The sequence below is a fragment of the Apteryx rowi genome, unplaced genomic scaffold (assembly GCF_003343035.1).
Source record: "Apteryx rowi isolate R43461 unplaced genomic scaffold, aptRow1 scaffold_311, whole genome shotgun sequence".
NCBI classification, from domain to species: domain Eukaryota; kingdom Metazoa; phylum Chordata; class Aves; order Apterygiformes; family Apterygidae; genus Apteryx; species Apteryx rowi.
In genome coordinates this window covers 1,016,034-1,038,290 of record NW_020449542.1, presented here as the reverse complement: position 1 = coordinate 1,038,290, position 22,257 = coordinate 1,016,034, and the positions used below count along the sequence as shown (strand labels likewise).

Genomic DNA, 22,257 nt, shown 5'->3' with positions numbered 1-22,257 from the left:
GGAAGTTTCCGGCGGCCGCGGCGCTCCGGCCCGCGTGGGGCCGGCGGGAGCGGGCGGCCGCTCTCGGGGCCCCTAGGAGTGGCCGTGGCCAGGGGGGCGTTTCGCTTGAGGTACTGGGCGTTTAAGAAGGAATTTAGTAGTTGCAGATACTGTACTTATTCTTCCGTTCCTGTGCTTGTGACTTTTTTTTTAAGTAATTTTGTGAGAACAGTGACGATTTACTTTCAGCCTCTCTGCATGGGCTCAGCCAGGAGCGCTCGCCATGTAAGTTGGCTTGTGCTATTTAACGAAACCTGTGATAGACAGAAACCCCCTAAAAGCATTAGTTGAACCATTTTCAGAGCTAGCTGGAGCTTTTAAGTTGTGGTTTCTCTTAAAAAAAATCGTTTTCATTCAGCTGTGCGTCTTGGACTCGATTCTGCAGACAGGTACGAGTAGTGTCGGGCAGGTACCGTTGCACTGGTAGAGCTGTGATGTTGTTTTGCCCTCCCTGCAGGGGAGGAAGCTCTGGCGCGATGTTTGTACAGCACCCACCGCAGCTGGGCACTCCTGTGCCCCACCGCTCCGGCAGCTCAGTAGGGCCCGATGACCCTTACTAGGGATTACTGCTGAAAGTTGGCTTAAACAGGTAAACGCACCTTGCTAGACTGTAGCTCGCGTCTCCTTAGTGGGAGATGTGTGAAAATGTCGTGTTTACTGCACCTTGTCCTCTTGGTCTGTGTTTGCAAAGTGGAGACGTAATTCATAGTTGGGGGGTCTTGGGAATTGGAGTTACGCAAATACCAATGTCCTTGAGGAAGTGCTAGGTGTGTAACAGTCTTTTGATATCTAAAGGAAATAAACAATTCGAGTATGTGTGGGTTTTCAAAGTGGCAAGGTACTTCCTTTACCACTTAGCATTTGCCCATATGATAATCCCTTGAGTTTACTAGAACAGTTCTTTGGTACAGTGTTAGATAAATCTTAATGAGCTAATTTTTCTCTCTGGTGTTGCTCCATGGTGAGGTTCCCATTCAATGAAGTGTAATGTAGTGAATGAAACAAATCCTCTTTAAAATGGCAATATGCTAGAACTTTGTTATCTCAGCATAAAATAAGTTTACAGCTATTTTAGTATGTTGACACAGTGATTCCACTGCTTCATAAAAGATTTTTATAGAGAAAATGGTTTTTTTGTTGTTGTTGTTTTGGGATTTTTTTCTTGCTTTGAGCTTTCCCTCTCTCCCTCCCCTTTTTTTGTTAATTAGACCAATCAGTTTTGAGAAATCAGAAAAACTCTTTGGCATACCACTTTCCTGTTTTTCCTAATGGAAGTAGTGAAACCAATTTTTTGATATTTCTTCTCACCACAAACCTTGCCTTATTTATGGTTTTAATACAATATGGCTGTTACAGTTATTACTACACTAGACTTCTGTAGGGCAGCAGTCACTCAGTGGTCTTGTAATTTTGCTTTGTCGTCTCAATATGGTATGTTAGACTTCTGCTCTGAGACTTCTTGCAATTTAAAAATAATGTACATATTAAAATTTCTAATAGAATTTCTGAGCAACAGTTTTGAGTTGTGTTCTGCAGACCCAGAATGTCCATGGACTCTATTTCTCAATTATCATTTGTGGTCCTTCTAGAGAAGCAGATATTATTTGAGATCCTGGTCCACAGAGCTCCAGTAAAAAAATACATTATACATCTGTAAATCAAAAAAGCTTTAACTGTTGTCTTATAATGTAAATGCAGGGAGAATTAGAGGTTATTTAAGGTATACATTTTAAAAACAAAACACATGGGCTCAACTTGATACAGCGTGAAGGGATTATCCAGACTTGACTCATCTGTGTAGACTCTGCACTTTATGCAGAACATTGAGCTGAGCAGCAGTCCTTTGGAGTGATTTCACCGCTTGCATTTCTGGATTGTACCAGCCTATGAAAAGAGGAGTGGTATTCCAACGCCGTTTATTTCTTTGATGGAAACTAGGCTAGCAGTTGATGGGGCTTGAAAAGATTGGAGATTCGGTGCAGATCTGATGAAACTATTTACTGTGCAATTTTACAGGGGTAGGTCAAAAGCCTTATTTTTTCCATGAGATTTTATGCATTCTATGTGCAGCTGAAAATAGCCTGTGAGTTGAAACAAGACAACTGAAAGTCAGATTGAAGTGAAATTAAGAACTTATTTAGATCAGGTCAGTTCTTAGCCATAGCCGTTTCTGGATAAAATAAGCAACTCCATGTTTGATATGTGTGATTTAGTTTGATTTCTTATTGAGCAAGATTTTATGATTTGTAATATATTTTCTGCATGAGATCCATAACTCCAGGTTTGAACTAGTACTTAGTAGAACATTTCTGCTCTTGAACACTTCAAATCTGTAGTTTTTTCAGTGGATACTTTCTTTTTTATAGGAGATACTAGTCTGAATTTGGTTAGTCTCAGCTTCTAACCATGGACCTTTTCACAGTCTGTGTTATACATATTCTTAAAAGCTGAAATACAATGTACTTGAAGGAAAGTGACAGTAGGAAGAATGGGAGTGTTATAATAATTAAGAGGAAAGTTGGAAAACGTGACAAAGTTGTGGCTTAAAATTTATTTATCATCTTTTTCCTGTTCTGTAAATATTATTCTGCTTCCTTTGCTATTCTGTGATGTGGTGTCACTCATATATCTAGGAAGTAGTGGATAGAATTTTTTTAAGCTATTGAAGAGATATTTCTTCGTTCACTCATTTCCGTACTGTTTGTTGCCATGGCAGCTAGCCAAGTGCCTTATTAGTGATTAAGACAGTTACTTTTTTTTGTTGTTTTTGTTTAAAACTTGTGGTCCTGGAAACTATATCTGGGTTTTCATAAGAAACAGATGTTATACAAAATGAGTTGCTTCTGTGAAGAGACTGAAATGTTTGTCCTTTGACTGAAGTTATTGTATAGTTATGCATTATATCTCTTATTATATACTGTATGGTTGTGTTTAAAATCCTATCTTCAAGCATGCTAAGTATTTAAAGTAAATGTATTACTTCTACCATATGCTTGAAGTGATAAACCCATCGACTGAACAAGCTTGTATTTTTATGCTTGAAAGAATTGGCACCTTTTTTAATACTGAATTGTATGTTAAAAGTAGTATATAAAAGAAGTATATAACGAAAGTATGTAACAAAAGTAGTAAGATGGTGTAACAAGAAGTGGAGTCATTTTTCATACCTCGTGGTCTCAACATGTGTTCATTTCCAGTTGGCACGCAAATGGAAAATCAATTGTAATCTGTTCAGAACTGCCTTCCTGGTAGAGCCGTGAGGCTTTCCCCCCTCCCTGTGTTTTTTGCCTCTGTGTGTCTTGTGGAATATGCGGCTCTCCAGAGTTAGAGGGGGAAAAAAATACAGATGTTTCTCACTGTAAAGCTCTGCATCTTTACATGTTGTTGTATAACAACTTCAGGCTTTGTCAAAAAACATGCCATTTTAATGATGAGCAGAAACTGATGAAGGTTTTTATAACCTTGGGGTCTTCTGCTTAGATAAACCAGGCTTTCTTCTTTTACATATCTCAGGATTGAATACTTCTGCCTAGATCCTACTTTTTGTGTAAAAATGCTGAGCTTACACTACCAAAAATTCAAAAATATGAAATTAGACTTGACACTCCATCCTTTTACTTTCCCTTTCTGCAAGGATATTGTATGCCCACATTAGGGATTCATTTTAGCTTTTTGGTAAACTAAAGCTCCCTTAATTCTTGATTCACAGCTATAGAATAAGAATGTTTTTAAAGAATACTTTAATTTTCAGACTTGTTGTCCTGACTGGAGAAGTTCAAAGAAGACCTTTTCAAAGTTTATGGAAGGCGAATAGAGAAGCTCACCCTGTGAAATTTCAGGGTTTCTTTTTTATTGTTTCCTCTCTCCAGGTTCACCTCACGGGCACACTCCAGACTGTACCTGTCTTGACTGCCTTGCTGTTTTAAGGTGGTTCTTGCTCTATTTATGATACCAGTGTCACACTTGAAAGTTTTACGTACGTCATTTTCCTCCCTGGGAGGGAAGATGTCTGTTTATATATCTTGTTAGACCATTTCCAGGGTCAGTCTGTTCTTTAAATGTAGAAAACTCATGTGTACTCAGGAAATGCAGCTCCCAATACCTCTATTTTGGACCAAAGTGATTTGGACCTGAGCCCTTTTAGGTAAATGGGCCCCTTGCATAAACCTTCTATGGCATTTTACAAACTCTGTAAAATGTGTTCTTTCTCAAAATTATAGTTTACTTGAGGGTGGATAGTAAGGAAACTAAAGCCATATTGGGGAGAAAGGATTTTACTTAATCAAAAGTTGGTATTTTGAGAAAAGAGTGGAGACGGGGAAAATGAGGGATAAACAAAGCAAGACGCTCAGTGGTTGGGAGTGCAGGAGACTTCAATTGATATTAATGATCCTCCCAATGGAAAAAATAGAGTAATTTCTTTTGGTATGAAAGGAATGTCTTAAGAGGTGGTTGAAAGTTGCAGAATAGTGCCAAGAATGGAGAAGTTAGTGAAGCTGGAGGTGTAGTGCTGTTGAGCAGAAAACGTGACACAGGTTGTTGCAAATGCCTGAAAAGCAATCTGCTTGCTGTGGGTAGGTAAAGCTCAGAGGCTGGCTAGGGTCTTAAATCTCTGAGTGCTTTAGCAATTGACAAAAATTGTCGTAATAATTCCTAAATAACCTTTTATGTGTGCCATCCTCCCATATGAGCTGTAACACATAATGCGTTAAGTTGAGAAATTAATGAATTGGCTTTCAAAGTAAAATGCAATCTGACTGATCGTGAAGCTTTCAAATTTTGTGATGAGTTGAAAATCTCTGTTCTGCTGTGACTTAGATCTTTTATCTTAGGACTAATAAAATTTGGTGTTTTGGCTGAGCTTGGCTGGAAAAGGGATGGATTGCAATTCCTTCAGCAGAAGCTACTTTTAAAGTCTCCTTTTGTTCTGCAAACTGTTAACATAAGGAGCTGATATTAAGCCCTGGTCTCTGGACTTTCCTAGTAGCAATTATAGTTGGTGTCCCAACTCTGATAGGTCTCTTGAATCCTTCATCATCTGTAAAGATATTTGAGCCACTGAGTTACCTGGTCTTTCCAGTGCCAAGCATTGATGCATGGCCTCATCCCTGGTAAGAAAAATTTCCCCTGTAAGGCACCATTAACGCTCATGGAGGTCTTCAGTTTATCTAAGTGGTGGGTCTGAACGCCTCAAAGTTTGTAGCAATATCACCTAAAGTCTTTCCACTTTAAAATATTCAACTGATTTGAAAACCTGAGATGATTCCTCCTTCTGCAGTAATTCCAATACATACTATTTGTATTGCCGGATACACCTCTGGAAATGGTTTGTTCTGGCTAAGTTGCAAATGCCCGGGGCAGTGCACCTGGGTTAAAAGTCTCTGTAGCAGCTGCTTCTGGGCTTTTTGCTGCTATTCTTGCTGGCTGCCAGTTGGGTTTTTGCCACTCTTGCTGAGCTGTAAATTGGACTTGTTACTGTTTCTGGAACTGTCACTGTTGGATTGCAGTTTGGATTTCTTGAAGCTGTTGCTGAGCTACAGCCTATGCTTACTGCTGAAAGATTAAAATCTGAGCTTCCTGCTTCAGCTGTTGTTTCTTCAGTCAGTTGCTCATTTTTCTGGTTTTAGCTTTTATTTTAGCAGTTGGGGGTGGGGGGAGGGGGAATAACACCTGGTATCATGTGTGCATTGATAGGACTTTCATCATGTTCAAGCAAAAGACTGCATGGCTCATGACTACATTTAAGTGGTACCCCTTAGCTGGAGTTTGACCTTATTACCAAGACTCACTCAAAGTTTAGACTGTTTTTGTGAGCTTTCTGCTTTATTCTCTGAATGAGCTGTCCCTTACACCCTTGTCCGGTGAATTACAAGTAATTAGACTACAGTTCCTTACAGAGATTTAGCATGTGCTTGCATTGTAGAATTATAGCCAAATCCAGCCAGTCTTTTTCAAGACTCAAAATAATTATACTTTCGCTTTAAGTTTAATTATGTTAGTTCCATGTATGGCCTCTCCATAAGGTTTTGTGCAGTATTTAGTGATGGTCTTCCATCTGATTAGTTTTATAAAGCTAGCACTTCCCAAGTTTCATGAGACTGTGATTGCAGTCTGTAGTTCACATGGAACTGCATAAAATAAAATAAAAAATCTGTATTATTTTCAATTCTGTCTTGATGGTACCAATGCACAATAGTCTAGCAGTGTTTGAAACTAGGGTTGACAATGGTCTGCTTACTCAAAAATGACTTTGGCTGTGTCGCTTTGCGGGTGAGAACATCTTGCTAAATTTCAGACGGTAGTGTGTTACTCATTAGTTACCTTTTGAGGTGTTCATCTGTCATAAGAGAAACCCTGGATAAACTCATTAGTATGCGAACAAGTGTCATCATCCTAAGTCTGGCCTGTCTTCCTATGCTCGATGTACTTCCATAGGCAGTTTGAATTGTTCATCTGCAGTTTGGATGCATTCATCGGTATATCTGTGGGAACACTGGAAAGGAAACTGTTTTCAGTGAGACCGCTACAGAAACTGCCTCCAGCAGGCTCTGTAAATAGTTTAGCTCATCCCTTCCAACTTGATTATTTCATTCTAAATGTTAATAGCATCACCAGTTCTGAATGAAATTTTCACATTTCCATCTGTCATTATCATAAGATCTAACTTCATGACAAGGTAGAACTTTGAAAAGCAAAATGTGTGAACTGAGAGCCAAAAAAAGGCTCAAAATATTATCCTTAATGAAAGAATCCATGCAGGTAGTCACAGGACTAGAGTCTAGTCTGCTTACCAACTTAAAAAAGAAAAAAGATTCATAGGGTGGAGACTAAACCTAAGGAAATTCATTCTGCAACATTCACTTCTATTTTAAAAGTTGCAAAATTCTGAACTTAGAATGAAATGACTCTAATTAAAGACCTACAAAGATTATGTAAAATCACTGACAGATGTTTTGTCTTTTTGGGGGTGTATTAGGTTATTAAACAAAAGCGAACAAACTGCTTTGTTAATGGATAAAATATTAGGGTTTCAAAGACTGATGTACCTAGTTTTGTTTGCAGACTTTCTGGTGGTCTCTCCTGAGTTCTGGGTTACAGTAAATCTGAAGAAAATCCATAATGGCAGGTAGTCAAATAGACTTCTACTGTGTAGCTGTTTTCTTTTTGTTTATTTCTGAACTTGGGTTTACAGCTACAGTAACTCTGGCTATTGTTAATACTTGTCAGTTCTATTAAAAGCTTCCCCAGAAGGTAAATGAGAATTATATACTGAGTGTGTTTTGACAAAGCATCCTACCATCTCTACCTTTCTTGATTCTTACCTTTCTAAATCTGAGTAAAAACATCAGACCTTGGTATATTCTCTGGCTCTTCCAGTCCAAAGGGAGTAAATTGCAAGGTTGAAAGTCTTGTAGAAAATCCACTGCTGGCAGCTCTCTCTGAGAAGGCTCCAGTCCAAAACGACAACTGCAACAGTGTGGTACAGGCAAAGGAATTGTCTCTCAAATAAGCATAGCCCTGTGAAACCATTTAGGGCTACATAGAGTCCAACCAACACCTTGAACTCAGTCCAGAAACCCGGAGATTATGGAACGCTGTTGCCAGCAGCATGACCTGAAACACAACCTGGCCATGTTACTAGACAATTTAAGGGGCCTATTTTCTGAAGGTCCTTTCAAACTCTTGATAATAGTCTGCAGCACAGATAACAGCTGTTAGGTTGACTAGCTAAGTCTCTTAAATTTGTATTTAAATGAAGAGAATACTTTTTCACATAACCATGTTAGTTTCGTTAGAGGATTTTGTTCTGACAGATCAAATTTGAATAAATGTACTTTGCTAAGCATGACAGTGTACACATTGTATAGTTGTAGGTATTGTCTGGCCGCCCAGTATTGTCACAAGAAAAGTTAATTAGACGATTCAAATTTTCATGTTCAGAAAGCATCCAGACAGCATGATTCATTCTGAAAGTGGGAAGAGATCAAATCTAGTGTGCATTGCTGGAAACTTTTTTTTTTTCCTAGAACGATTTGTATCTCAGTGTGTCTGCTTCAATTCATAAATAATACAATTAAGAAAGAAATTAAACAGAGTGCCCTCGGGCATTCCGCTTAAAATAAACACCGTTGCCTGTTTTGTTCCAGAAATCTATAGCGTGTTCTGTGCTGTCCTGATGTTGATGAGAATGGTTGCTCAACAGCCATCTAGATTAGTGCATGACAGGGGTTTTCAGCGTTTTCTTGCAAATTGCTGAAAAAAATTCCAGTAGAGATAGAAGACCCAGTATAGATGTAGATTGACAGCAGGTTGACTCTTCTTGGCTTTCTTTTGCAAAATGTGTAAAAATAGGGTTTACCCTTCAGTATTTGTAGACTGGAATTCAAAAACCAGTGGTGTGTGATTTATTTTATATATATATATATATATATATATACACACACATACACACACACACACACATATATATATCTTTCTTACTCTGAATATAATTTTTAATTTGAGTATATTTTCTTAATAAATTAAGGAGTTTTAGGCTCTTGCGTACCCTAAAAGGGCAGAAATAAATACAAGATATTGGATTAACGTGCAGTCTTAAAGACAGCTAAAAGCTATTATACTTACCTCTCTATTCCTTGCATTTTAGACAGGAAACACTGAGACATCAGTCCTGAAGTCAGAGTTGCAGGATGGGTTCTTATGCTCACACGCAGCTCAAGTGGTGTAAGGAGTAAATCCTCTTAGTTAAACATGGTGATTCTTTTTGTCACACCATCAAAGCTATTCACTTTCTAAATGAAAGTCTTTGTTTCAGAGAATATATTTCATTTCAGGAGTTACTTCCTAGTGTGATACTGAAGGGCGATTTCACTGTTTTTCCTGTTGCAGAATGCTTCTTACTGCTTTCTGGACAGTTGATTTTTATGGCTCAAGCCTGTCGGCCTTCTTACGTAGGCAAACTGTTAGCTAGATGCAGCTGCATGTGGGCACCACATCATCTCATGACAAACGGCTCGCACGCTCGTGGCCTTTGTCTACCCACAGGTGAGGAGAGGCTGGAGCTACTTATACCCATAGTCAGCAAAGAAGTAATTGCTACTTAGGGTAAGACTGAAGTTTTTTCTCTTCTCTTTAAACCACGTGTTAGAGGATGTAATGATGAATGTTGCAACACTTTGTGCAAGTCTTACATGCAGTCAATACTAATGATTTAAAAGATTTTTTACTAGAATTTACAGACCTCCTAACCCTCTTTTAAGATGAGGGCCTGTTGGAAAATACATCTCTGCTTTTTTAAATGTTAAGGATAACTACAGACAGCTGAGTCTTCTCTCTAAAAGTGAAATGTGAAGTGTTTCTATATATTTTTCTACAGATAAACATACCATTCTTGAAATTATAGTTGATACTATTTAAATGAAATTTTGAAAAGGGCTAGATAATATTTTTTCTTTGCCTAGAGAATAGCATCACTCATCTTTATCATAATATCAGGGTTTTTTTTCTGAATTCCGGAGATGTTTTACTGGTCATGTAATTCATTCCTCTGCATGGCTGTAGAGTTTTGGGGTCTTTTTTGTGATTGCATATAGATGCAGTCTAGAAAGAAGTTTGCTTAGTTTTGAGGAATAGTAAGTGGTACTCTAAAGTGTTATACCTGGGATAGTTTGCGTCACTGAAGATACAAACTGGTGAAGAGGAATTTCTGTTATATGGCCGCTTCTTAATTTGAAAGATAAGCAGTTCACTTGCAGTTCCCAAGTACAACAGTAAATGTAGGATATTTTGCAAAAGCACGGGAGTATATTGCAGACAAAGTTCACAAGCTTTGTCTTTATTTCGTAAATGCAATGGGATGTGATTAATTTTTAACTTATGCAGTGTATTCTTGCAAATACATTGTTTATTACTGGAGATTTAGCCTGAAGTTCTACAATAAAAGATAATGAAATATTTTAATGGGATAAGTCCTCTTTCTAATTGCTGCAACAATCCCACTAGAATTACAGAATGACTATTCTGTATGCTTGTATAAAATCATTTCTTTTTAAATAAGCCTTTGTTTTCAACGTGTCTGAAATAACAAGAGTTGGCTGGAACTAGCAGCTTTTTTTTTTTTACTTCCCTTATAGCAGCACTTCCCTAATATTTTCAGCCTATGCTGTCTGAATTTCCCAGCTGTTCCAGCTCTCCCTCCTTTGGTCTTTCTGATCCTCCCCTGCATGCTTTTCATACCAAACTGGGCACGGTGGGGAGGGGACTCTCTCCTCCCCATCCCTCGCCCAGCTGAGAGATTCACCCCAGTCAGTGTCCCTCTGCAGCATCCCAGCGTGTCCCCCTTCACCTTGCTGTGCGCCGTCCTGAAACCTCCGTCCCCCATTAAGTGCTTGAGTAAGCTCATGGGGCGCGTCATCTCCAACCAGTTCATAACTTTGTGTTAGCCTGCTGTTTAAATAAATGATGCTAGGAACCTGATGAGCACATTGTGAGGTACACACAATGTCTGATCTTTGAGCCAAGAAATAGAGGTGTTTATTGCTTAACTGATCTTGAAAGACCAGAAATTTGAGGGATTGTTACGTATGCCGTATTTCAGTGACTGGATATAACTTAATAACATTTCTGTGTTTTAAATATGGTAATAGGAGATTGCTAAACTAGCCAGGTTACTGGATTTGAAGGTTTTAGCAAAAGAAGTAGCGCTTTCTTTGTTCATCTGCTCTGTGTATTTTCTAGTGATGCTATTGTAGCCTGTCACAGATGGACAAGAGATTCATATTGTTTCTTACTGGGGTTTCTTTCTTGACCTCATCATTCCCAGTAGGAAATCTAGTGTACTGGTTAAAACCTTAATATGAATGCTTTTTTTGTCCCAATGTTTTTCAGTCATCATAAGCATTATTTAATAGAATGATCTGACATCTTGTAAACCTTGGACATCACAATTTCTTTTAGGGAAGATTTGAAAAAAATTCTTCAAGAACAGTCAGCTGCTTTAAGTAATGGATACTGTGCAAAAATTAGAATTAGAAAATGTTTTCTTAATTCCGCGCAATTACAGCTTGTTAGAATATTTTATGTAAATGAAACGATATAGCTTAAGTCTTCAGGTTACCTAGTTTCAGTTTGGTTGTAGTCAGTGCTGCAGTATAGCAGTAGCATGAAGATTAATCAGCAACTGAAGTTTAGACTTGGTTCCCAGAAGACATGCACTTGGAGTATGGAAACTTATTTTGTGGGATTTTTATTATTATTGTAGAAGACATCAGAGGGGCATGTCTTCCCAAGTAAGCCTTTTACAACATTATTTTTAATACAGACTTTTAAGCCAGATCATATACTTGTCCTCGTTGTGCATGTAGAGCCCTAAGTACACCACTTTTATGCCAGAAAATTATCAGTTTGTTATGGATGTACATAAATGGCATCATATGTATCCTCTGCCAAAACAACAGGAGTTTCTGGTATCACAACAGGAGTGCTTGGCTCTGTTCAGAGGGATATTAAACTAATGACTAGCCAACTGATCCCGCTTGTGTTTAAGGGCAGTTCCAGGACATAGGTAAGCTAGACTGGCTTCTTATTTTGCCTACAGAAGTTTTAATATGCTTAACATTATCCAATACCGGCAACTAAGGTAGTCTAAATACCACAGCAGGGACTGATTAGCTTTTTCAGATCACTGCTTTTATTCGCTGTTTGCAAAGAAGCTTAATCCAGTGCTGGAGATCAGGCTTCCCACTGTGCTCGTGGGTAGCTTTCTCTCAGTCTTTGTGTTCACAGTGACAGAAATTAGTGAGGAGTCTCCTGCCTCTGACTTGAAAAACTCCAAAAAAGTAGTGTTAGTAGCTAGCTGTTCTTAGTGTTTAATGGACAGTGCAGAGAAACTGTAGTTTGGGCTTTTGATTTGCAGCTTGATATCTGTGTACATGATAAATGCATCAGTGTAATAGCATGCTGGTATGTGATTTCATTTACTCTCCTGAATAACTTAATATCCACATAAAGCTTGGGAAATTACTCATATGGTTCTAACAAACCTATTCACATTCTTCTAAATGCTTCCCAGTAGACTGCCTCTCCACCCAAGCAGAGGAGGACAGCTACTGCTGTGGTTTTCAGTATCGCTCTTAGTCATGTAATGATGCTGAAGTTCAGTAAACGTACTTTTGTCACAGTCATTCAGATGAAAATTTGCAGATGGAGAATCTCCTCAGAATTGCATACTTATCTGCCCTGAGCTATCCTTACTAAAGTCACCAGGACTTTTTATATGAAAGTCCACATCACTTTTTTCAGCAGACATCAAACATGGCTATTCTTATATCACTAAACATATAAATTGCAGGACTTGTGATATTGGACATGTTGGAGGGAGAAACACTGGAATTCTTGTTTTTTATTTTGCGCTTGGGTTTTCTTGCAGCTTACCTCAATAAAAATAATAGCAATAAAAAGCTGGCTCTGTCCTAGCTCCTGACTTTTGTTCAAATCTTTCTTCATTGCAAAGAAGCAGAAAGATCTTGGCATCTAGAACAGACTTGTGAAATAAAAGGGAAAAAGTTCTGTTGCAAACAAGTATGAGTGACTCCAGAACAAAAGGATGGTTCATAGTTCCTCTCTATCAAGTGCCCTAATGTTTCAATGCCATTGGTTAAAAATATCCGGTATTCCATGAATTAATATGACATGTTTTCAGCGTAGTCAGTTTCACTTTCCATTGGAACTGGAAATATACCTCTAAATACTCTGTTATGGTTGCATACAAATACAAGCTTATTACTTTTATTGACTGTGCACTAAAGTGTCAGGAAATTCAGAAAGCAGTTTCTGAATACATTTCAGTGTTTGGTATGGGCTCCTTTCATACTTCTTTGTGCATTTACCAATATGATTAATTTTACTAGCAAGAATAGGGAAATGCAAATAGCTACTGATAGATCTTATTTCTCTTAATATTTTTCCATACAAAGAACTCTTAGCTTCCATTATAGAAGGGATTATATTCTTTAGGATTGTGGCTTGGGGGGGGGGCTTTTTTTTTTTTTAATAGGAACTCACAACTTTTACTACTTAAAAATAATTCCTTTCTTTGTTTCATGAATTAGAAACAATGAGGAGAAGCTGAAGTCTGCCCAAGCCAGGTGTTTCTTGTTGGCAGCCTGCTCCCTAATGACTCTGGCTCTCATACAGCAGCTGCCTGCTAGTCTCTTTTGTATGGCCTATTGTTGCTGCACACCCCTCGTTAATACACATGCTGCCCGGGGCAGACCCTGAGAATGACATCAACTTGCTTATCTTAGAAACCTCCAAACCTGATGCAGGGTGGGGAGGTTGCCTTGCATCTGCCTGGCCAACTAATTGTGAGCTGTGCGGGTTGTGATTGGCTCCGATGCCGCTCGGCAATAGGTTAAGCAAAGACGTTGCGGGTCCATCTGTTCATCCATTCATTGTTCTGCTTGCTTGCCTGAAGTCTGCAGCCGAAATCGTGTTAAGGAGTTGCTTCTGGAACAGCTACAAGAAGCCAATGTCTGTGTGTTTTCCAGCGAACGTAAGTATATGGGTTTCTCTCTGCAGAAATAGGACGTTTCACCTTTCGGATGTTTTGGCACATCAGTTTGTATTCTGACAACATAACTAGCCTGTGTGTCAGCTGAGATTTACACACTTTGTATGTGTCTTGAAAAAAACGGAAAGAAAAACATTTATGTTTGAAGACTAAGGGTATTAAAGAGTGATCTTTTAGCACAGTGCATTCTGTTAAGGAACTTTTAAGAGCATAAATAATGCTGTATTTCCAAGAATTTGGAAATGGTAGGCAGTATACCAACAGAACAAATTTTCCATTAGCCCCTTGGGGAGAAGGGGAGGTTTCAACTTTAAGTTATGGATGTTCACCCCTTTTCCCAAATATACTATTACTTAATTTGGGAGCGAGAGAAAAAAAGCGTTTTTTTTTTTCTTTTTTTAAACTTTTCAACTGTACCATGTGATGAGTGAAATTTCCTATATTTGTGAAAATAGGAAGGGCTCCATGGTGGGATATATGAAGTTACTACAGTGTAAGATGCAGCATTAGGCTACTCTTAGGTGGAAACGTTTTCCAGTCAGAGACTTTGTGCCTCTTAGATATGTCAAATCTAGCCAGGTTATTTTTATAAAGTTTGTAATCTGTTTTGTTTTATGTTTTGAGTTCAGATGTTAGGCTGAAGAACAAACACTATATACTCCATGAGCCTGTTTTCCAAGGATCCTGTAAAGAAAAAAAAAAAAAAAAAGACCTTCAGATATCAGTTGGGAGGAAAAGAGGGCATATAAAAGGGTTAAAAAGAGGTTTGCATTTCTACCACATGCCCTATTGTGTGAACATATGCATGAGTCTATTGAAAGTTTTCAGAAGATGGGCAGGCCACCAGTTGCTGGTCTCCTGCAGTTCCAGTAGACATCTGTTGCCCCAGAGCATTAACCAATCTGTTCAATGGGACATCCTTCCTTTGTTAGATAGAATGATGCAGACAACAGCACTCGCTGAAATACAATGGTAATTAAATACATAGAAACTACAGCAGTAGGTATTTATTACATATTCATTATTTTATTTGCATTGTTGCAGTATCTTTACCACTTGGATAACTAATACATTCATTTTTTCCTTCTGATCAGCTATGCACTTCTTTTTGTGACAAGTAATTACAGCATTTCAACAAGCTGTGATCTAAATATTTCCCATTTACTGTTTAGAAGACTTAAAAAACAATCTTCCTGTGTGAAAACAAGATGAACTATTTCACTGTAGAGCGAATCTTCAGAAACTTTGAAGCTCTTTTGAGAATACACAATTGCTGTTACGTTTTGCTATAAGATACTCTGTTTCACTCTTTGTTATATTTTCCTTCATGTACTAAGTTTGCATTAAACAACTATTCTTATGTTCGGTTGGAAGTGGAAATATTCAGAATATAAATTAAAAGATTAGATGATCTATTTGCCCACATCCCTTTTAGAAATAGAAATGTTTTGTGTGAAGTGAATTAATGAGCTGATTACTCTTAATGGTTAGTGGAAAATAGTGGTGACTTAAGAAATGGAGAAAGAATATGGTTCTACAGTGTAGTGGCACGGTGTTCATCCAGAGTGTTGCATTTATGCTTGATAAATATCTTTGAGTCAATAATAGAGTATTTTAGGCCTTTAATAGTGAAGCTAGTCTGAGGTCATAGTTTAACTTCTTAAAAGTTTATGATGTCATAGGTATGTCTGAATTGGGGCTTACTGTTTTATTAATTTTTTCATAAATAAAAAAATTTTTACTCAACTGTGAGTGTAACCAAAAATTGAAGACTTTTTTTGGCAAGAATTTTTTGACTTTTTTTTCCCCTGTCTCTGACTTGAGTCAGAACTTGTAGCAGATATTTTTCTTATCTATATTGCATTGTATCAGGAAGCATACTTTAAAACCATATGTGCATAATGAGTTCCTTGTAAGTGAAGAATGTAAGGAGTTCTTCACATTTGATGTTACCCCTTGAATAAATGTGACCTTTTCTGTTTTTCTGTGAGCTTCATTGTCCTATGTATAGGTGCACTAGTGTTTGTTTGGAACATAAATTCATTCTAACAGACTAGCTGGCAAATCACTCTTCACTAAACAGCTCAGGATAAAATAATCAACTCCAACAGGGTTTAGCAGTGACAGCTGATTTTCATGGTTCTAGTTAATGACTCTCATAAAGGACATGTGGGGATCTCCAAAGTCTAGCATTTCTAGGAGATGTTACTGACCACAAATATGGTGTGCAAAGTTCACAGATGTTGTAAAAACTTGTCTGAAAATAAATACAGTTTGCATGCAGGGTGTAGGCCAAATTCCGGGAATAGTGCACTGCTTATGCAAAACTATTTCAGAAATCTTTAGCTTTGGGTTTGCAGTAGATGCATCACTTAATTACCCTTTTAAAGCAATAGTGTGGTGATTATATGCTATCAGTGGCAGATTTTAAAACTGCTGCTCTTATTACTATCTTCTCTAAATAGTCTCTGAAAAACAGTAGTGTTAGGCAAAGGAAGCAATTCTACTGGAGCAAGATGGAGACTGACAAGAGACTTAAAGCCACACTCATTATGTATACATTCCCCACAGTGGACAAGTATCTCTGCTTATGGTCTTTTTCACACGTAGTTAATGTACAGATCATCTGAAGTGTTTCATATAACATCTTATCTTCAAGTACATCTATATACTATTTTTTTAATTGCAATGGAGGATATTATGACTGTAGTTGTAAATCATTTACAAAACTTCAATAAGGAAACAGTTGGAGAATGACTTAAGTATTGTTTTAACTAACATTAAAAAAAACCCTCCTTCTGATCTATGCATTTTCAGATTTGTTTATTCCATGCTGTTAATGTCCAACCTCCTGCCCCCTCTTCCAAAAAAGAAAACCAAAAAAACCCTCCCTCTACTTTTAGTTCAATGCTAAAATGACATTTCACAGTACATGGATTTAGGCAGTGACCCATTATCTCAGTGTATTCTGTAGCGGCAGTACATGAGCCAGCTCAACTTTTCAGTCCAGTTTAAAAGTGTTGCCCATTAACTATACTTCCTCCAGCCGGAGCAGATTGTGGCTTTGGGGGAACAATGTCGTCGGCGCTCCCAGATTGGCTTGGCAGCTGCATTGTTCGCCGAGGGGAAACCAGACGCACTTAAGTCCCAGTCTTTTTCATGGGCTTTTGTTCATACCAAATTATTCTTTCACTGTGCTAGTATTCATGATGGTATGTTAAAGGAGCGCATCCTAGCAACTAAAGGCCGGTTGCTAAGCAGCCTTGCTTCCAATAGATTTTTCTTGTTTGAGATTTTTTTTTTTTTTTTGGTGTCAGTTCTGTGAAGGCCACAGTGTTGGTTTTTTAACTGTATCCTTTTATTGGGATATTGTTGTGATTTGTTACTAGCACTGTTCTATCAAGTGTATTACATTAGTTAATAAATCACCGTGTGAAAAGGCTCACTTCCTAAATTCTCATTGTATTTAATCTGTGGTGTTGCTTAAAATCCTAAAGCTTCAGGTTAAGAGAAAGTAATGTTCCTTGATGTGCTACTTGAGAGAGTATTATAGCCTTACTCTCTTCTACCAAGATCAGATCTAAATAAAACTTTAAAGTAGCATATTTTATTTCCTAGCAGTCTCAGCTGGATTAAGGTGTTGGAGAAGAAAAAGCTGATGATTGATTTTAAACTTAAAATGATGAAGTTATCTGGTGCAACAACTTAATTTACCAAAACGCTCTACCACGCTGGTGATGTCTTAACCTTCAGTGCCTATAGAATCTGTTTTTACTAAGTCACAGGTTGGAATTATTACTTGATTTTCCTTTGTCTTGAAACAAGCCTGAATTAATTTCTCCATGTACGCTCTGCAGCTTTTTATCCCAGATAGAGGAAAGTAGACTGTATTTTAAGAATACTTGGTCACTCTTAAAAATGCTAACTTGTAAGGGGAAGGGAGAGTTAATGTCCTTGCTGACAGAGAAAGATCTTGGCTCTTGATTAAACACATCTATAACTTACATAGTGTAGATCAAGAAATTCTGTTTGATATAGTGATTTTTTTCTCAGTATAACCTCCTTTATTAAACTGGTCTGTACAATATTTGTCAAATTTAAGCAAAGTCCTTTGCATGTATTTCTTACTTCTGTATTTTGCCTTGTAAAATGAAAGTGTGAAAGAGTTCTTTGTTTTGTAGTCTTCCCTTAATGTAGATTTTTCTTTGCAGTACAATTGGTCGATATGGTCCATTTTCATCTATGAGAAATAATTTTTTTTTTTTTTTTAATTGAAGCAGTTGAGACTTTAGCCATCTAAAAGAATAAGGGAAAGATGTAGTAAGTTGCCTTTAAACATACACTATGGAGGTAAACTTTCTGACAAAATGGGTAGCTATTTTCTGTACAACTGCCACTATGCAAAATCCCTCCAGAAAAACTGATGTGACTGGTGTTAAGAGGTCCACAAAAATGCAACTTTTCTTCTTCCGTTTTTCCTAGATGACTTCTTTCTATGTATTTAGATTTTGACCTAGTGAAAGGCTTGCATAAATCTAGTGCAGTAGGTGAAATTAGTTTTTAATTTTGTTGCTTTATTGGCTTGATTAATGGCTTGTTGAAATCATTAAAAGACTTCCATTAGTTGTATTGGGCATTAGATCAGTCCAAGTCTCCAAATCCAGCATGTTTTAGTGATGCTGCACTCTGAGACCAATTAGTCTGTCTTAACTATCACTTTATAAGGTAATTAAGAAATAGTTTGATTGCATTCAGTTGAATTGATAATGCATTTTAGGGCCAATCGGTTTTTATTTAATTGCTTTTTTCTGTCACTAATTCATTTTCTGTATTATGACATTTTATGTTTGCCTAACAAGCCAGATAATCTACTGTTATGCTAGTTTCTATTCAGCAGAAAGCCTGAGCTATTTACTCTGAAAAGCTTTTCTAGTACTCTTATCTTATGGCTGCATTAGTTTTTAGGGGGTTTTTTTCAATTGTTACAATATTATCTTAAGTTAGATGGAATATCCCAGTTACTTTAAATCTGGACAGGGGTTCTATCTCTGAGTTACAGTAAGCAAAGTTGTAATCTTTTGTTTCCCATTCTTTTATGAACCCATTTTATTTCTGAAAGTGTTTAAGTAGAAACATTTGATACACTCAGAAAACAGATAGTTAGGTGTTCATCAGCTTAGCTGTATATATTCCTTATGAAAAGTTTTTTCCAAAAAAAGTTTTCCATGTCTTAAAAAAAATACATCATATTTCTCTCCTGGGAGAGAATAAATCCAGGCATTAAGCAAACAGCACTTTTCCTTGGAAATGAGAAAATTTTGAGTTAGCAAAAAACCTAGTTCTGAGTTCTGAGAGCAAGAAAAACCCAAGACACGTAATCAGCTGCAACGTTTTTATTCTCTCCTTAGGAATACAGAACACTTTATATTCAAGAATACAAGAAAAACGGCAAAGTGGAGTCAAGTACATGCAGCAGCTTCATGGGCTTGAAGGATCATCTGGGGCATGATTTAGGCCATCTTTATGTGGGGAGCACTGGCACACAAATAAATGCAATTGTACCTTGGTCAGTGGTGGAGAAGCCAACAATGGATAAGGTTAATTCTAGGAAGGAAGATGCAGACAAGGAGGCATCTGAAGAAACATCTGGAAGCTCCAGCTGTGACTCTGAAGAAAGCACAAATTCTGATAATGAGTCAGAGAGACTGAATAATACTGCATCAGAAGCACACTTATTGCCTAAGACTCACCGACAGCTGTGCCGATCTCCTTGCTTAGAGCCTCATATATTAAAAAGAAATGAAATTTTGCAAGACTTGAGGATAGAAGAGGCTCAGATAGTACCTAAGGAAGTCAAAAAGCCCCCTGATGTGGTGAAAGAATATCAAACCAAACTGGAGTTTGCACTTAAGTTGGGTTACTCTGAAGAACAGGTTCAACTTGTACTAAATAAACTTGGTACTGATGCTTTAATAAATGATATTTTGGGAGAACTTGTCAAACTTGGAAATAAAACTGAGACTGACCAGACCGTAAGTAATGCGAACACTAGTGTAATGCGTGAAGCGTCTTCCATAGAGTCTCAGAGGTCAGAGTCTCCACCGCAGGAGGATGTGACAGAGGATGGTGACAACCTGAGGCCAATAGTTATTGATGGCAGCAATGTGGCAATGAGGTATGTGACCCTGAAGCTTTTGCTAATATATTTAAATGGAAACAGAATTACCTTGTCCAATTCAAGCACTGATGTTCTGTATAATTACTTAAAATTGTATGCAGGTTGCTGTATGCGGCAGGCTTCTTCCTCAACCAGACAGGATGCAGATCTTTGCAATCAGGCTAGAGGCCAGTAAGAGTGCAGTGGTTTGTACTCACTGTTAAAGCAACCATAGGTTAATTATGTCAATCACCCTAATTATGTCAATTGCCCTATGTTGGAAGCTATCAGAGCTCTCCTTCCCGCTGCCTGTCTAGTACTTACTTCTTGTTATGCTTAGCAAACCTTTAGTAGGCAATATTGCTAAGGGCAATTGTTGTATCCAATTACATATAGTAGGGTAAAGCAGATGTGAGATTCCTTAATGTTATAAAGCAGCAAGTGACTTAGAAAATAAGTGTCTTAAGTGATACTTCTTGGTAGGTTGTTCTATGAAAACCAATCTGTCTATAAAATTTCAGTGTTGGTTGTCAGATTGGGAGTTAGGTTTTACTGCCATTAATTCCTGAGACTAGTGTACCTTTAGACTTTCACTTACATGCCCACAGGTAATGCTTCTCTACAGCATTCACCCGTTCTGGCCACTCATCTAGGTATATAGCAAGAAACTTGAGTGCATGGGCAAGCTCTCTCTTCCTCAGTGGTTAAAGWTGGGAGAAAGGAAATGGCAAAGAGATCTTGAGAAATGGTTTTATGTCTAATATGAATGACAAATTGATTAGTAACTAATTGGATGACTCATAAGGATTATTTTATTATTAGTGTCACAGTTTAAAAGGTTCTTTTTAGTTTCCTGATGACTTGACATGGTTTTTATTAGCTCAGTAATAAAAGTTGGTGCAAGATGTTTCAGGGCTAAAGGTTTCTGGGTTTTTTTTAGCTCCTAATCATGTCTGTTTCCTTTAAATAGGACTTTTTAAAGTGAGATTTAAATATAGGTCTTATTTATGGCAACAAGATGACCTTTTTAGACTTAAGCAAAACTGATTAGCCCGTAAATTATGGGTATTGCTTCTTTCCAAATGCAGTATTCCTGTGAGTTCTTTCTACCTGCCATATCATGCTAATCTTTTGGTCCAACTTGAGTTGTAAAGGAAGTACGTTCCAGCTGAGTAAACACTATTTGAGTATTCAACCTAAAAGCCATCTAGAGACTTCTAAAATGGGTTGGAACTGAATTTCATGTAAGTTTGAATCACTTCTTTAAATGTTCAGAAGGTTCTGATTTCCTGAAACAGAGCTGCTGGTTTGGAAACTTATCATTATAATTTTGCTATCTTTTGGTCTGTCATTTCTTAGTGGTTTGTAGCTTCATCGTTCTGTGATGGCTCTCAGCTGCTGTGAAATGCCTTGGGGGGTGTTATTAATTAGCACAACTCAGACTTGATGGGTGGACTTAAGTGTGACTTTCCCTGTGAGCTGCAACAAACATATTCCAGAAGTAGCTCAGGATCAGCCACCTTTCCTTAATGTTTACTCAGTTACTACCACGATAAATATTTAGGATATGCATCTTCCTATGCTTAATTATTTTCTTGTCCGCCTTTACAAAATGAGCCAAATATGAATGCATGCTGTATTCCACAGGGCCTTAAAACAATTCTGTTAATTGATTTAATCTTCTGTGTCCAAGAATCAAATCAACAGGTCTGCAGTTGGTTTCCACCAACTTTTAATGACAAAATCATTGAGATTGGAAGGAACCTCTCGAGATCATCTAGTCCAACCCCCATGCTCAGAACAGGGTCAGCTAGAGCAGGTCCCTCAGGGCCATGTCCAGTCAGCATTTGAATATCCCAAGGATAGAGACTCCTCAACCTCTCTGGGCAACCTATTCCAGTATTTGACTGCCCTCACCATTAAAAAACAAAAAAAATATATCTTTTCTTATGTTCAAATGAAATTTCCTGTATTAAAGTTGGTGCCCATTGTCTCTTGTCTGTTCACTGGGCACCACTGAGAAGAGTCTGGCTCTGTCTTCTTTACATCCTCCCATCAGGTATTTATACACATTAACAAGATCCTTTGAGCCTTCTCTTCTCCAGCATAAACAATCCCAGATCTCTCAGCCTCTCCTCATATGTCAGATGCTCCGGTCCCTTAATCATCTTTGTGGCTTTTCACTGGACTCGCTCCAGTAAATCCTTATCTCTGTTTTGCTGGGGAGCCCAGCACTGGGCACAGCACTCCAGATGTGGCCTCACCAGTGCTGAGTAGATGGAAAGGATCACCTCCCTTGACCTGCTGGCAACAGGATGCCATTGGCTTTCTGTGCCACAGAGGTGCTTTGCTGGCTCATGTCAGTTGCTGTCCACCAGGACTCCCAGGTCCTTTTCTGCAAGCTGCTTTCCAGCCTGTCAGCCCCAGGGTTTATTGGTACATGGGGTTATTCCGTCCCAGGTGCAGGACTTGGCATTTCACTTTGTTGAGC

General features: G+C 38.0%; 1 protein-coding gene across 2 annotated transcripts in view; it reads left to right on the top strand.

Moving 5' to 3' along the window:
• Nucleotides 1–552: 552 nt before the first annotated feature.
• The window catches only part of ZC3H12C (zinc finger CCCH-type containing 12C), a 44,558-nt gene continuing 22,853 nt past the window's right edge, over nucleotides 553–22,257 (top strand). Inside the window, exons 1-2 of one of the 2 annotated variants that reach the window (XM_026070493.1) lie at nucleotides 553–628; nucleotides 19,018–19,784. In XM_026070493.1, coding sequence (XP_025926278.1) covers nucleotides 19,090–19,784 — 695 coding nt within the window. In that variant the 5' untranslated portion in view covers nucleotides 553–628; nucleotides 19,018–19,089. Of the gene's footprint in view, nucleotides 629–13,187; nucleotides 13,592–19,017; nucleotides 19,785–22,257 lie in introns of those variants that run through there. The other variant, XM_026070492.1, reaches the window with a different exon arrangement.